The sequence below is a fragment of the Centruroides sculpturatus genome, unplaced genomic scaffold (genome assembly GCF_000671375.1).
Source record: "Centruroides sculpturatus isolate CEXI.00-Female unplaced genomic scaffold, Cexi_2.0 scaffold552, whole genome shotgun sequence".
Classification (NCBI taxonomy): domain Eukaryota; kingdom Metazoa; phylum Arthropoda; class Arachnida; order Scorpiones; family Buthidae; genus Centruroides; species Centruroides sculpturatus.
Window position 1 is genome coordinate 60676 of NW_019384889.1, and position 16600 is coordinate 77275.

The 16600-nt window shown below is 29.5% G+C and overlaps 1 protein-coding gene across 1 annotated transcript; it reads left to right on the forward strand.

Moving 5' to 3' along the window:
• Nucleotides 1–4033: 4033 nt before the first annotated feature.
• Nucleotides 4034–6706, forward strand: LOC111631186. Its single transcript, XM_023375386.1, has 2 exons — nucleotides 4034–4174; nucleotides 5739–6706. Exons 1-2 carry the CDS (start codon nucleotides 4168–4170, stop codon nucleotides 6425–6427), a joined length of 696 nt encoding a protein of 231 aa, XP_023231154.1. The 5' UTR covers nucleotides 4034–4167; the 3' UTR covers nucleotides 6428–6706.
• The last annotated feature ends 9894 nt before the right edge of the window (nucleotides 6707–16600 follow it).

Genomic DNA, 16600 nt, shown 5'->3' on the forward strand with positions numbered 1-16600 from the left:
TACGTGAAGTAATTTTATTTTTGAATATATATATATTTTGACACGTAATTACGAAGAAAGACGTAAGCAATTTGCTTACCGAAAAGATTTTTTACAGAAAATGTGGTCCTTGTTCATGCGTTGTATGCGTAAAAAAAACCCAGAAGACTACACGGGTTTATCGATAATGTGCGAACCCGATCAGCGTAAAGTTAATGTTTAATTGACAACCGATGAAAATTTTAAAATTGCAAAACTCTGGCTTCGTCACAGCAATTTTTACTTTAACAGATTCTTGCACCAACACAATGAGGAAAAGTTTCATCTTTAATCAAATTTCAAATTTCACAAATTCTTCCCTGCTTAGAATCTTTACGTAATGATTAGCCAACAAATGTCAAATAGCTCGACAAGTTTCATTAATTGATGATGGTGCAAACAGTCGATCTACCCATTCGAAATGCAATAGCTTCGGGAAGTTATTAATCTTCACCAGCTAAATGCATAATTAATTATCCTTAATTAAAGTTTTTATAGCTTTCTGTATCATTAATAAATGGTCTGCTTTTCATTTGAACTGTTTAAGCTGTTCTTCTGAGTTCGAACAGAAATGCATGTAAAATGAATAACTTCATTTGTCTGCAAACTTGAAAATATAGATAAAATAGCGAAGGAAATAAACCGGCAACGAGTTGCACAACTTTTCCGGCGACATTTAAAATCTTTGTTGCGCCATCTGTTATCATATTTTATTTAAAAATTTTTTAATATATTTTTAACTATTACAAAATGTCAAAAAATTTAATTTTGAAGGTAAAAATGAATTTTATAAAAACAAATTGTAAATGCTAATAATGAGTGGAAATTTTAACCTCACGTAAAATTAATTTTTATATAATTGAAAATTCGTGTAACTCGGATTAAAAGCAATTAGTGTTGCTTTATCATTCCATGAATCTTGTCGTAAAGTTATAGTTAAGTGTGGCATTTTACTTTCCCGGCTGTTATGTATACATAACAAGGAAAAGTATTGTAATCGTGTAAAATTACATTCACCGAGTTTTCTGCAAATCTTCACGTCTTGAGATTTCTAAACCAAAAAAAAGTAAAAAATAAGCTGCAAAAAATTTCATGTGTGTATGTGTTTATTGTAGTCTATTTCCTTTAATATTTCAGGACGGACAGAAGATGAAGCAACGAAACTTGGCCCGGTAGCGTGTATATAAGGATCATTGATTCTGTTAAATTTTGGCCGTGAAAGATCAAGACGATGCAGAAATAAAGAGTGATTACATGCTATATCGCCTGAAAGCTCAGACTAAATGATTTTAATTATTGTTAGCATTTAGTGTCGTACAAAACTTATCTCTACCCTCAAGATTAAGTCTTTTACTATATTATAATAATTAAAATAGATAAATAGATAAAATCTCATAACAAATGGCGTCTCATACAATATTAGCTATTTATTTTGATTAATAATACAATTTTTTAAAAATAAAACCTCATTAAAACCGAAAAAGTTACGCAACTCGTTGGTAAATTTTTTATGCCAAATTATGAAGAAGAAAGTAAATAAAAATTCTGTAATTTACAAACTTATACAATTTTTATTTACTTTTTCAATATTTATTAATTAATTGTGTTAATTCTTGTTTTTCCTAACTTCCAGGCAACAATAAAATATAAACAGCACAATATTATAAAATTGCAATCAGGAAAGGTAATTTTATTTTACGTGTGACTAAGTCTTGTTCATTTCGTATTATTCACTAAATTAGCATATTTTAATTTTTTTATAGTATATTTAAATTTCCTTTGATCATTGTATGGTTTATTACTATAAACTTTACACTATTATTGAGAAACTCGATGTTTAAATAATTAAACAAATCATTTTTATACACTTACATAAACGAGCTTTAAACTTATAACTATATTTATTAATTGAATAAAACATTTTAGGTCAAACAATAATATAATAGGAATACAATCATTTTTAATTTCGTTGATTATTATTGTATCGATGTATTAAATTAATGGTAGTCAATTTGGTTTACATAATAAACTTAATATCTATTCCGTTAAATACTAATTTCATATATTTACTTTAAAATCCGCTTATTTACAAGATATCATTGTGCCATACAAGAAACGAAATTATCAATATTGTGCACTTCTAACTTGGCTGTACCCACACATCGATTTAATCATTATTTCATAAGTATCTTTCAGATAATCGAGCTTTATTCTCCGAAAACAGAAATATAACTCATTGAACGTATGTAAATTAAGTAGAAGTTTCACGTGTATTTCTTTTCATTTCTATCTACAATTATCCTTAGAATCTTGCTGAATGTATTCTTAAAATGGTATTTTTATATACAACAACATTATCTACTTCCCTGAACTTCATGAAAATTGAAAAATCGAAATACTTCATAGAAGATAATTCATCCAATGCCCAATCATGAATTCTTTACTGAAATAACATTCTTATTTCATAACCTGGTCTTCTAATCATTTAAGAAGTCTAATATCCATCGTTTTTCTCTTCCAAACACTGTAATTTAATGTATATTTAATTTAATGTAAATTTATCTGAAGAAACACTGGAATATAATACAGTTATCAGTTATCAGACATGATAACTCTATTATATCCCAAGTTAGTTTATATTTTTCATTGGCAATGCATTAAAATAGACTTTCATGTATTGCGTTCTACTACTTAAACAGTATTTGAAAACATACAAAAAAAAATTTTAATGGAAATTAATTGTAGAATTTATAAATAAAAACGCTAGAGTGAAATCTGACAAGACAAGCAAAGTTCACGGAATAACAGGAAATGTGTTCTTTTATTCGAAGAAATAAGAATGAGTTAACGTTATTCAATATCGTATAAATTACACGATGACAAAATAAAAACAATTAAATTAATGTTATCGACATTGCCTGAGAATTATACAATTACTATTTAACTATTTAACTGTACTTGCAACCCTTCAATTATTGACTATTAAATAAATTTTATTAAATAAGTGAGGTCCACAAACTATTTCCTTTATTTAAAATCACAAAGTATGCATTAGATAAACTTTGATTCATTTTAAAGAGTGTTTTCAATTACAAGTATGTTTTGCAAATATCCTATGGCATGTCAAATGCGTTTTATAAATCGAATTTAACATATTTCACAAAAATTTATGTAAAGCATCAGACCATTTATCATTTGTTAGTTTTTTTATAAATTTTGTATAAATAATTTCTTCTGTCTGATGTTATCTCAAGAGGAACCGACCCACTATTGGTGGAATGGATAAGGTCACAAAACGCTGACCTATCCATTTTCCAGTTTTTATGAAGAAAAATAAGAGACTTCTGTTTATTGAACTAATGTTTCGCTACGGTTTACTATTATTTAATTCAATTTGGAAATTAACGAAATTAACGGAAAATTACTTCGATTTCTTGTCTGCTTTTCTTCTATGCTGTTTTCTAAAACGTTAGGATTTAACGAGGTTTACTCGTAGATTATCATCATTATTTAAAATCAGTTTATTTTCAAAAATTTACTAGTTTCTACAAAAAAGTTTTAAGCCGACAAACTAAGTAAAAATGAGTTATATACAATTTATTGTCATGAGATTTTTATAAACATTAACAGGTGACTTACAATTAACATATATTTTCAATTTTTATAACTTTCTACTTATTAACATAAACAAATTATTTATCGTTTATTTAGGTTAATTTCCTTACGTTATTATCGAAGAAAAATCCTCGTATACAAATAAATCTATTCGGTCTGTTTTTCTCACAATCAAAGAAGTATCTAAAGTGCGAAATCCAGTATTTAAAAATTCCATAATTAATGTTTCGAGTAAGAATCGCAATAATAATCTCTGATATTCTCTAAAAGTCTAATTTTACATTTAAAAAGTCCAGTTACAATTGATCAAATATATTTGTTTTTCCCCTTTAAGGAAAACATGACTGACCTCTTTGCAGTTCACCCAATACCTGTTTCGTTTTTTTGTAAACACTCTCGTTCATTGGCTAAGAATAGTACAACGTTGACAATGGTGAAATAAATGCTACCTATGTCGTCCTTTCCTTCTAGTTATTTTAATGATTTTGTACAGTACGTTGAATACGGCGTTATTAATCTTTTGTAACGTGTATTATGGCAGGTAAGTGTTTTCTTCCTAATCTTTTATTACGTTTAATTACCATTAAATGAATCTCTCACTTATTAATTTAATTTCATTTAGGGTATATTGTATTTCAAATATTTTAGGTTTATCTTTTCTTATATTTAGCTAACATTTTATCTCTGTAATTAAACGTCTATCTTGTTATGTAGCTGTTGATTAGACAATACTCTAGTTTTTTTGCTTTTCGCTACTTTAGGTTGAGTTTGGTTTAGTTATATTTGTAGTAGACCCCTTATAACACTGTTGATAATTCCGTGTTATATGAATTTGATGTTGTACGAGTCACTTAGATTTTACAAATATGTGTGCCGGGCTGTTAACGGCTTACGTATTTGTAAAATCTAAGTGACTCGTACAACATGGAATTCATATAAAACGGAATTATCAACAGTGTTATAGGGGGGTCGACTGTATTTAAGTGAAATTTGAAGTGCCAAAGCGTAACCATTGAGCGTAAATACTTGACGAGGTTGGACATTCTCGCTTAATGAATAGTACCGAAAATTGATTAATATACAGTATAACTTTTAAATAAATTATATGTAAAGTAAATACAATTAAAATGTAAATTACACTTTAAACTTATATTTTATTAAAGTTTTGGCATTTGAATAAATCTGCGTGTGTTATTTCAACTTTAGTTTCGGTTTCGTTGTAATTGTAAAGGCCAGAGTTTAATAATTAGTTTCAATTTTAATTAACTGGCTACCAACTTATGTGTAAATAATAATCATAGTAAAAAAAATAAGACAGGAGTTAACAATTACTTATCCCGTTACCAGATTTATGAAAAAAGTGAGTTTCGTCAGTACAGTTTCTTCTTTCAAGCGTACCAAATGTATAGAAACAACTGGCGATTAAAGCAAGTGACAAATCGAGTAGTTAAATGACCAAAAAGATTTTGAACTATATCGTAGGCATAGACACTTGCTGCTGCTTCGAATTTTTCTATGGACTCTATGATATCAACATTCTTAATACTGAATCTCAGTGAAAGAACAAAAGTTAAATTAACAACAGGAATAGCCATCACCAACACTTCGAACAAATAAAGACCTGTCTGCTTCTTTATACCACGAAAGAATTGTTAGTAATAAATTGTCTAACGATTAATACGTTCATTCAATATTTACTCTATTTATATAAAGAACGTAACAGAGCTTTCGATTAAGACGGGAATTAGTTAAACCGTAAAATTACTTACGGTAGAATTTCATCGTGTCAGGTTTCACTCCCAGTTATCGATAGAGGCTAACGCACAATTCAGGATCGAGTTATAAACTTTATAACAGAACAGTATCTGAATCCGGTAATGTCTGTACTGCCAGGAGTTTATCGTGGCAATAAAAATATCAGCGAATACTTTTATTTTATTACAAAGCACCCATTCTTCCATAACAGCGACTCCATAACTACAATTAAAATCTAAGTATAACCCGCATCCTTATGTAATTGTGAATAATTTTCCGTTTATTTGCGGTCAAGTGCAATGTAAATTCTCTTTCACTTGCAGTAATTTTAGGTTTTTCCTTTCTTACAGATATACTGTCAACATGCAAAGAAAGGCTGAGAAACGATTATAAAGCTGACTTTGAACGTAGAAGATTGATCTGTTGCAAAAGAAAAATTTACAACTTTCCGTTAAAAGATTACTACATGGACATAACTGTGGGAAAAACGTTTGTAGATGAAAACGAGGAAGAAGATACAGAATTACACGAAGTGTTTTTCGATAAAAATAACACACATCAAACTATTTTACTTTCCGGTCATCCTGGCCTCGGGAAATCCGCTCTTTGCAAGAAAATTGCATACGATTGGTCGCGCGATGAGGCATCGACGGCTTACATAAAACATTTCGATTTGGTCGTGGTCATAAATTTACGCGATCTTGGTACAAGGAATGTAAAAGATTCTATTTTAGACAGATTATTTCGGGAGTCTCGAGACGAAGGAGAAAGAGTTTTACAAGAGCAGAAATTAAATCTTTTGATCATTTTGGACGAGTTTGACGAGGAATCTAACAAAGAATCTGTTTTGAAATTCATCACAGAAGAATCATTTCACGTTTCGCATCGAGTAACGATCTTCGTCACCTGTCGACAATGGGTCTGTGAATGTCTTAAAGAGTACGTGCAACGTCATTTCCAAATTTACGGTTTTAATGTTATACAACGAGCCGAGTACATTAATCTGATGTTTAGAGATGTGGAAGACGAATCAAATTAAATTCAATTCATTCAGAAATTGCTCGATCCCCGATTTCATTTTCAATTTGAAAGACATCCTCTATTAATTCAAATGTTGTGCTGTATCTTCAAACGCGCTAAAATCAATGAAATACGTAGGCCCATTGACTTGTTCATTCGAATATTTGGTGTTTTTTCTGAAAGTTACATATGTAAATGTGGAAATGAACGAAATTTCGACACAGGAAAACATTTCGTAGGAGAGAATTTGCTAATTAAATTGGGGAAACTTTCACATTCGTTAGATAAAATCTCGCGGAAAACATTGCAAGAGCGTTTTTCGAACGAAGAAGAATTTAATTTTATTGTAGGAATGGGCATTCTGGTCGAAAGTTCATACTCTGACAATGATAGACACTATGATTTTCTTCTCGACGTTTTTAAAGATTTTCTCATAGCCTTGGCTATTTGCCAAGATTCTTCGTTTCGTCCTGACAAAAATTTGTCTTGGAAAACGAAATTATTTATATTAGAATATGTTGAATACGGGCCATTTCCCGAAAATGTGAAATATTATTTTTCTAAATGTTTAGTATCAGTCGAATTTATGATTGCAGCCTATACAGAAATGAAATTTAATTGGGAAGAATTATGTTCAATAGTAAGCGTGGCTTTCGATTTGATGCGTGTAGGGAATTTAATGGACTTACTTTGCTTGTACAAATTTAGTAAAATTTATGGTCGTTGGGCATTAAGTTTAAATTACGATAATCACGTAAAAGATGATAGGTATTGCTTTTATGATTATCTTCATTTTCCCGAAAGTTTGACACTTCTACTTTATTTCGAATTGGAGAGAAAAAATAAGAAAACGTTTTTCGATATTCGTAAGCCGACTTCACAAATGATACGATTCTTGTTGGAAGTTCCTCGAAAGTGTAAAATATATTTTTACGGTATCAGAATTATTGAGAAAAATGAAAAATATGTTTTTGGTGATTGTTATGATCCCGGTTATGCAAAATTTTATAAATTTTTAAAAGTAGATGACTCTGTGGAACAAAACTCAATAAAGAAAAGATTGCGACGTAAAGTCAACGAGGATCTTGTCGTTTTGAAAACTGACAGTAATGTTGAGCGTATTAACGTCATTATTTCAAAGCAGCAATATAAAACTTTATTGGAAAATAACTTTTTATACTTTCATTGCAATCAGTAGTTGAATAGAGGAATGTGATTGGATTATCTTTAATTCTTATAGGAATTTTAAAAGAGGTTCGATGGTGTCTAACTTAATTTTTAATTTGCTTCACGCATTTTTTCAATTTCCGATGTGCCAGCAAAGAACGAACTGAGAACATCAAAACTGTTTTGTTTAGAATAGTTAGATAAATATTGAATGTATTTTTTACCTAATTGCCCTTTCGATGAAGGCATTTATTATAATGTGGTAGCAGCTTTTCTATGCACTAATCGAAGAATGTTTTCTTTACACCTTCAGGATGGCCTTCAACTCCTCGTTAGTTTTAAACCTCTGTTTTCCTAATTACAGTTTTGATTGAGTAATTTTTATTTATTCACTTACTTGAAACACCATTTAGGACGGCAGAAGTTTTAGATTAATGAGCAGTTGAAAGCCAACGTGAAAGAGTTTATGAACAAATGTCGCGATATAACAGTAGGAATACAAGGATCGTTACTTTCTGTGTAAATAAATAATATAGTGATACGCAAATAAGGAGACAAAAGAAGCTAATTGTCTTACCCCGAGGAATTATGAGCCCGTATAATATGTATTTTCGTATACTTTACCTAATGTGATGATTAAATTCTCTAGAAAGGACCAATGTGTATTTTGCATGATGTACCCGTTATTGAGTAGGCCGATGAAGTGTATCATTGATCATAGAAACCTTATGATTAACATATCAATAGGCCTATATCCTTATATGAAGACACATTAAAATTATATATTTTAAATAACAAAGAATTATTTTAGTTAATATTATTTTTATTTAAAAATTGTGCATTTGAATTAGTCGCCCGAGTCCCAGAAATTTCGGCCAACAGATGATTGGGTAGATAAATATATTGACCACTTTACTGGTCGTAGGATCGTACCTCGCCAACTGCATTGTTACGTGGACTTTTTCAGATTTTTTCACATTTATAACACTCGAATGTCGTAAAAAGTCTTTCCGGGAAGCATACCCCTTCGGCAGATCGCGCACTTGTCACCTTGTCGTATACAGAAAGACCAAAACAATAACGTTAGTGAATCATTCTAAATAACATTTAAACGAATTAATAGATTTGGTGTCGTTGATCGTATGAATCATTCAAGGGGCAACACGTCGGTATGATTACTGAGAAAACAATTGCGCATGGAAATTCAAACAAGAAAAATCTCTATATGAAACGATAAAAACTTGTTTCGTCTTTAGTTATATAAAAGTAAATAAATTTCCGTATTTATTTATAGCAACACGAAAAATAAATCGTTAAAGTGCGTTAAAGAGTTACACCAGATTGAAGATTGAAAAATTTATTTGGAAAAGACTCAACCAGAAGGCCTTTGTGAAAATATAAAAGTGAAATTTGTTGTTTAACACAGATATCAATTATAATTGATGTAAACTATAAAAGATTTAAACAAAACGATTAATTATTTATTATGACATCCTTACAATGCTGAAATGCAATTTTTAATCATATTTTTAAAATTTATTTAATTAAAAATATATGCTCTTCACCTGAAATTAGTGGTGTTTTTCCGCTGTAACTCTCGTGAAGTGATGCCAGTCATCTATCTAACTTCTTTCAGGAAGCAATGTTTGTATTGAAATAACGTGACATCGAACCAGTTGGCTTTGGAAGATTTTGTATAGTTAATCGGAACCTCTTACGCATACTATTTCCATATCTGGTTTCTAGTTCCTGTAACTAATCCCGTTTTGGATATTAAAGAAAGACGGCCGGACAGGCGAATGACAGTCGGAATTTACAGGTCTACGATTTTTTAACATTGATGCCCAGTTAAATAATGACTGAAGAATACATTCATAAACTATATTGTTATCCTTGCTTGAAGTAGAATGAAATGTAAGAATGCCAAAATTAATTGTAAATTATAATTCTTTATTTTCGAAATGTTATTTTATGTTTCTGTATGAAATTTCACGATCTAAATAAATTAATTTTCGAGATTTAAACAGTAAATCTTTCTTACTGCTGTTATCTTCATAGAGCATACTAGTGCATATTGTTGCTGCTTCATAGAAAATCGCTAAATGAAATTTCATACGTTACTCCATCACTAATATTTACATCGTCAATTAATGAGAAATGCCACTTGGTGAGCAACATTCCAAGGATCTTAACCAAAGAATTTTGTAAACGAATTACTTTGTATTGTATACTGGCACAATGAAGTGACTTTTCTTCAACACTGAGCAAGTTTCAATCTTTATTCAGTTATACTAACTGAATAAAGATTGAAACTTGCCCAGTGTTGAAGAAAAGTCACTTCATTGTGCCAGTATACAATACATAAATACAACACGGTTTCGACAACAAAAACGAATTACTGTTAAACGTTTCATTAATTTCATCCACAACGACAAGAAAATATAAATCTTTCGATTTTATTCTCGGCATTTCTTTGTTATAAGTTCTTTTTCATAGGTAATTTTATGAAATAGTTTGTAGTGGGAACCTTTCTACTTCATTTTCATAGAAAGAGTGTCACGTTTATCTATTGCTTTCTAGAAAATTAAAAAAAGCTAATGCAAGTAATAAAAAGAAATAACACAATAGATTAGTAATTATTTAAACACGTATAAAAAGTACATAAAAACGAACAATTATTTATTGTGACATAGTCACAATTCACGGCTGCGATTTCAATTATATTTTTAATTTGTTTAACTTAAAACATATGCTCTCCACGTCAAATTAGTATCGGCTTGACCTGGTATATCATACCTTTTCTTTAACAACAGACTCGTGTAGGTGATCAATCTAACACTTTGTGGGGAAAATGTTTGAATTGAAATAACGTGATTTCCAGTGCATAGCAAAAGTTATTATATAGTTAATCGGGGTTTACCGTCCCTGTGTTGGCAATATATGGTTCATATTTCATCTAACTCTTTTCTTGAAATTAAGGAGAAACAATGATAATTTATAGGTCTACAATTTTTATCAAATTGCGACTCAACTATGCAATTTATAAACAGATATGTGAGACTCGAATAGAACAATCATGAAATAATGAGGCAATGCGTGCTTTTATTCTAGGTATGAGAATTACAAATTATGGAAAAATTCATTTTATATGAAATGTAAATATATTTACGTGTCTAAAGATTGTAAAAATTGCAAACAAATTAAAACAATTGACGGTGGTTTATTGATATTGTCCGATAATTTCAACTGTAATTGAAATCTCGTATTAATGGCACTTAAATATATTAAAGTCCCCAAACTGTTTCTGTTATTACTAATTACAAAATACAAAATTCCAACAATCAGTTGCGTACCTTTCCCAGCAAAATAATTCAAATTGCGTGTAGCGTTATCACTTTTAATATTTTATTTATTATATTATATTTATATATTTCATTGACTGTCGTAAAATTCATACCAACGCGCAATTATTTATTGCGACATCGTCAAAATGTCTGGCTGTAATTTTTAATTATATTTTTAATTAATTTTATGTAAAATATATGATATTTACCTCAAATTTGTAGTGGCTTTCCCCTGTACTTTTCTTACAACAATAGAGTCAATGCCAGCTAATTTTGTGGTTGTGGTTAAAAGGTCATCTAACTAACACCTTTGAGGGAAAATGTTTCAATTGAAACGGCGTGACTTCCGGTTAGCATCAGAAGTTCGTATATAAATAGTCGGGCCTCCTATCCTTACAACTTCCATAACTGGTCTCAAATTTCATCGAACATCTTCAATGGAATCAGAAGATTTTACACGTTATTACATTTACAAGTACTGTACTTATGTAACTTGATTTTATCCTAGAAATTGAAGTATGCTATTTTATAATAATTACTTATATAAAAGTTTTTATGATAAAATCTCATAACAGATGGAGTCTCACACAATTTATTTATTGTAAGTACGATTAATAATATAAAAGTCATTTTTTAAATAAAATTTCCTAACAGCCGAGAAAGTTACGCAACTTGTTTTTCAAATTTTTAATTTTATTTTATTTTTTCAAATTATTTCATAAGAAAATTTAAATTTTTTAAAATTTAAATTCTCTTTATTTTCAATTATTTGTCATCTTTTTCTATGCTATTGTATTCTGTTGACCAATTTTCACGCTATTGTCTGCAATCAGAAAATGTGAGTCTGAATGCCATCAAAATTAAAATGTATGACTAATAAAGAAAAATGACAGATCGCACTGTACGTAAAACGATCAACGTTCTTGGAATAATAAAGTATTAGACATATCCGAGAATTGCAAAATTATTGAACTGTACTTGCAACTATGACATCTGTTTATGAAAATATATTGAATGTGAAAGTCCATAGATTTCTTCTCTTGTTTAAAACCGGAAAACATTAAACATAAAATACATTGTAGCAACTGTAATTTTACGAATTTTCCGAGCGATTTATTCAATCAGTCAGCTAATTTTGTGGTTGTGGTTAAAAGGTATGTGCCGTTAAAACTATGTTTTTGAATTGATAAGTTAAAATTTTATACGTATGAGGTTATTTTTAAGATTATTCGTCAGGTGTATGAAATTACTANAATCGCGGCCGCCGTTTCGTGTGCTGTTCCGCGACGAAGACAAGCTTTGAACAACGGGCGTAGTCGAATGGTGCACACTCGGTAAGTAATCCTATAATTTTTTGTTTATAGCATAGTTTATACAGATTATTCCCAAAAAATTATACGTGTTTTGGAAATGTTGAGTGGAATTAGTCTAGAATCGGTTAATTTTATAGAAGAAAACCTTTCAAACAGCCTTAGTCCGTAAAGTTCACACCTATCGGGCTGCGATTGGCTCATGTATTTAATGATTCCTACAACGTAAAATTCGATTAACGTGGAACGTATCTAAGCGTTATAGGGGGGTCTACTGTACTTAGTTAATACTTTACGGATTGAAAATTTAGCATCAGGCCACTTGCTATTAAAAAAAAGAAAAGAAAAATGTGTTTACATGGCTCAATTTTTTTAAATTAATTACATTACAATCTAAGCGTTGGCTCGTTGACAAAAGATAAGTAAACTAGACACTAACCAATGGGGCTATACACGGCTATATTACTAATTAAATTATGCATCCGATTTGGCACTAGAGGGAGGCGTTTGGCCCGGTGTCTTTATTTAATAACTTTAATAATTATAATTTTAATAAATTTATTAAATTAAGACTCAATTGAAAGACCTTTGTGAAATAGAAAAGTGAAATTTATTGTGTAACACAGATAACAATTATAATCGATCTAAGCTATAAAAAGTGTAAACAAAACGAACACTTATTTATTGTGACATCATTTTGAGATGCAATTTTTAGTCATCGTTTTTAAATTTATTTTATTTAAAATATATGCTCTTCACCTTAAATTAGTGTTGTGTTACCTCTATAGTTCATGAAGTCATGCCAGCCATCTCTCTTAACTACTTTCAAGGGGAAATGTTTGTATTGAAACAACGTAACTTTTGCTGCATAGCAGAAGTTCGTATATAGTTAATCGAAGCTTCCTGCTGCCAGTTTTTCCATATCTGGTATCGACTTTCACGTACAGTACCTAAGTTTGTTCTCGCGATTAAGGAACGTCAGATAACCAAACGACAGTAAGAATTTATGAGTCTACATTTTTTTCAAACAGCGATCCAATTAAATAATGACTGATGAATAAATTTATAATTGTATTATTATCCTTGTTTGAAGTAGAATGTAAGAAATATCAGAATACTAAAATTAACTCTAAATTGTAATTCTTTATTTTCGAAATTATATTTTAATTTTTCGTTTGAAATTTCACAATCTAAATAAATCAATTTTCGAGATTTAAACATATCTTTTTTATTGCTGTTATCTTCATAGCTCATACTAATGCATATTCTTGCTGCATTATAGAAATTCTCTCGATTAAAATTTCATACGTGACACCATCACTGAATGACTTACGTCGTGAATTAATTTAATAAAAATCGTCAATCGGTAAGCGACATTCGAAGAGTCTTTCCCAAGAAATTTAATAAAGGAATTTTTGTAAAACATGTCATTAAATTCATTCACAACGACAAGAAAATATGGAAATTCGATTTCTATTCACCTTATTTTATAATATTTTGCTGAAATATTTTGCTGAAGACCTATCCTTTACACTCATATTATCTACTTAATTGAATTCCATGGCAATTGTCAAATCTAAAAATACTTCAAACAATTAGAAGTTAGTTTTTTTATAACTCAGTAATTCAATCATCAAAACAAACTGTTGCAATTTCTTCTTCAAAACTTCGAATTTTTCATGAATAATTCCATAAAATAGTCATTTCTAGGATACTTTCTACACTTTTCCCGTAGAAAAGGTGTCATATTTATGTATTTCTCATTATAAAAATTTAAAAACTGATAGAAGTAATAATAATAACTAACATAATAAATTAGTAATTATTTAAGCACTTAAACAACAAAAAATACTTCAAAACGAACAGTTATTTATTGTGACATCATCACAATGTCAAGCTTTAATATTAATCATGTTTTGAATTAGCATATATTAAATTAGAAGTAGCTTGCACCTGTATATCATACCTTTTCTTCAACAATAGAGTCGTGTAAGTCATGTACGTAACACTTTTGGGAAAAATGTTTGAATTGAAATAACGTGATTTACCGTACATAGCAGAGGCTCTTAGGTGGTTAATCGGGGCCTTCTGCCACTACGTTTGAACACCTTTCTCAGATTTCATCTCTCTAACCACTATCTCGAGATTGAGAAAAGACAGTGAGAATTTATGTCTACAATTTTTTTTAAATTGCTACCCAATTAATTATGCAATTTAGAAACAAAAATGTAAGATTCGAATTTAATAGGAAAACAGAGGTTGACGAAATGATAAGGCAATACTTGCTCTTATTCTGGGTATAAGAATGTCAAATTATACAAAAATTTATTTTATTTAAAATGTAAACATTTTTACCTGTCTAAAGATCGTACAAATTGCAATACAAAGTAAAACAAATGACGAAATTTAATCGATATTGTCCAAGAATTTCAGCCCTAATTGCAACATTCACATTAAAGTTCACAAACTGCTTCTGTTATTTATAATCATAAAATACAAAATTCCAGCAATGAATTGCATATCTTTTCCAGCAAAATAATTCGAATCGTGTGTGACGTTATGTGTCATAATATTTTACTTTTAAAGTTTTTTATTTAATNTGAAATGTAAATATATTTACGTGTCTAAAGATTGTAAAAATTGCAAACAAATTAAAACAATTGACGGTGGTTTATTGATATTGTCCGATAATTTCAACTGTAATTGAAATCTCGTATTAATGGCACTTAAATATATTAAAGTCCCCAAACTGTTTCTGTTATTACTAATTACAAAATACAAAATTCCAACAATCAGTTGCGTACCTTTCCCAGCAAAATAATTCAAATTGCGTGTAGCGTTATCACTTTTAATATTTTATTTATTATATTATATTTATATATTTCATTGACTGTCGTAAAATTCATACCAACGCGCAATTATTTATTGCGACATCGTCAAAATGTCTGGCTGTAATTTTTAATTATATTTTTAATTAATTTTATGTAAAATATATGATATTTACCTCAAATTTGTAGTGGCTTGCCCCTGTACTTTTCTTACAACAATAGAGTCAATGCCAGCTAATTTTGTGGTTGTGGTTAAAAGGTCATCTAACTAACACCTTTGAGGGAAAATGTTTCAATTGAAACGGCGTGACTTCCGGTTAGCATCAGAAGTTAGTATATAAATAGTCGGGCCTCCTATCCTTACAACTTCCATAACTGGTCTCAAATTTCATCGAACATCTTCAATGGAATCAGAAGATTTTACACGTTATTACATTTACAAGTACTGTACTTATGTAACTTGATTTTATCCTAGAAATTGAAGTATGCTATTTTATAATAATTACTTATATAAAAGTTTTTATGATAAAATCTCATAACAGATGGAGTCTCACACAATTTATTTATTGTAAGTACGATTAATAATATAAAAGTCATTTTTTAAATAAAATTTCCTAACAGCCGAGAAAGTTACGCAACTTGTCTTTCAAATTTTTAATTTTATTTTATTTTTTCAAATTATTTCATAAGAAAATTTAAATTTTTTAAAATTTAAATTCTCTTTATTTTCAATTATTTGTCATCTTTTTCTATGCTATTGTATTCTGTTGACCACTCTTCACGCTATTGTCTGCAATCAGAAAATGTGAGTCTGAATGCCATCAAAATTAAAATGTATGACTAATAAAGAAAAATGACAGATCGCACTGTACGTAAAACGATCAACGTTCTTGGAATAATAAAGTATTAGACATATCCGAGAATTGCAAAATTATTGAACTGTACTTGCAACTATGACATCTGTTTATGAAAATATATTGAATGTGAAAGTCCATAGATTTCTTCTCTTGTTTAAAACCGGAAAACATTAAACATAAAATACATTGTAGCAACTGTAATTTTACGAATTTTCCGAGCGATTTATTCAATCAGTCAGCTAATTTTGTGGTTGTGGTTAAAAGGTATGTGCCGTTAAAACTATGTTTTTGAATTGATAAGTTAAAATTTTATACGTATGAGGTTATTTTTAAGATTATTCGTCAGGTGTATGAAATTACTATACACGCGGAATTGCCATCTTGGACTTTCTATAAAGACTAGGCTTAATTCTGCTAATACGGTTTATTATACAATCTTAGTATTTGCTGAAAGAATTCTTCACGTTTTCAATCTACCGTCATAGGCCATCAATATATTTTAAAATCTAATGAGATTTTAAAACACGTTATGCCCTATGACAGTAATTTGAAAAATTAATTAATAAAGAATTCTTTCAGAAAATGCTCGGGTGTTGCAGTCAAATTGTAATCTGTCTTTCCCGAGTACGTGTATGATACATCGTAGTAATTTTTAATTTTTCTGTTTTTAATTTACATCATTTAAC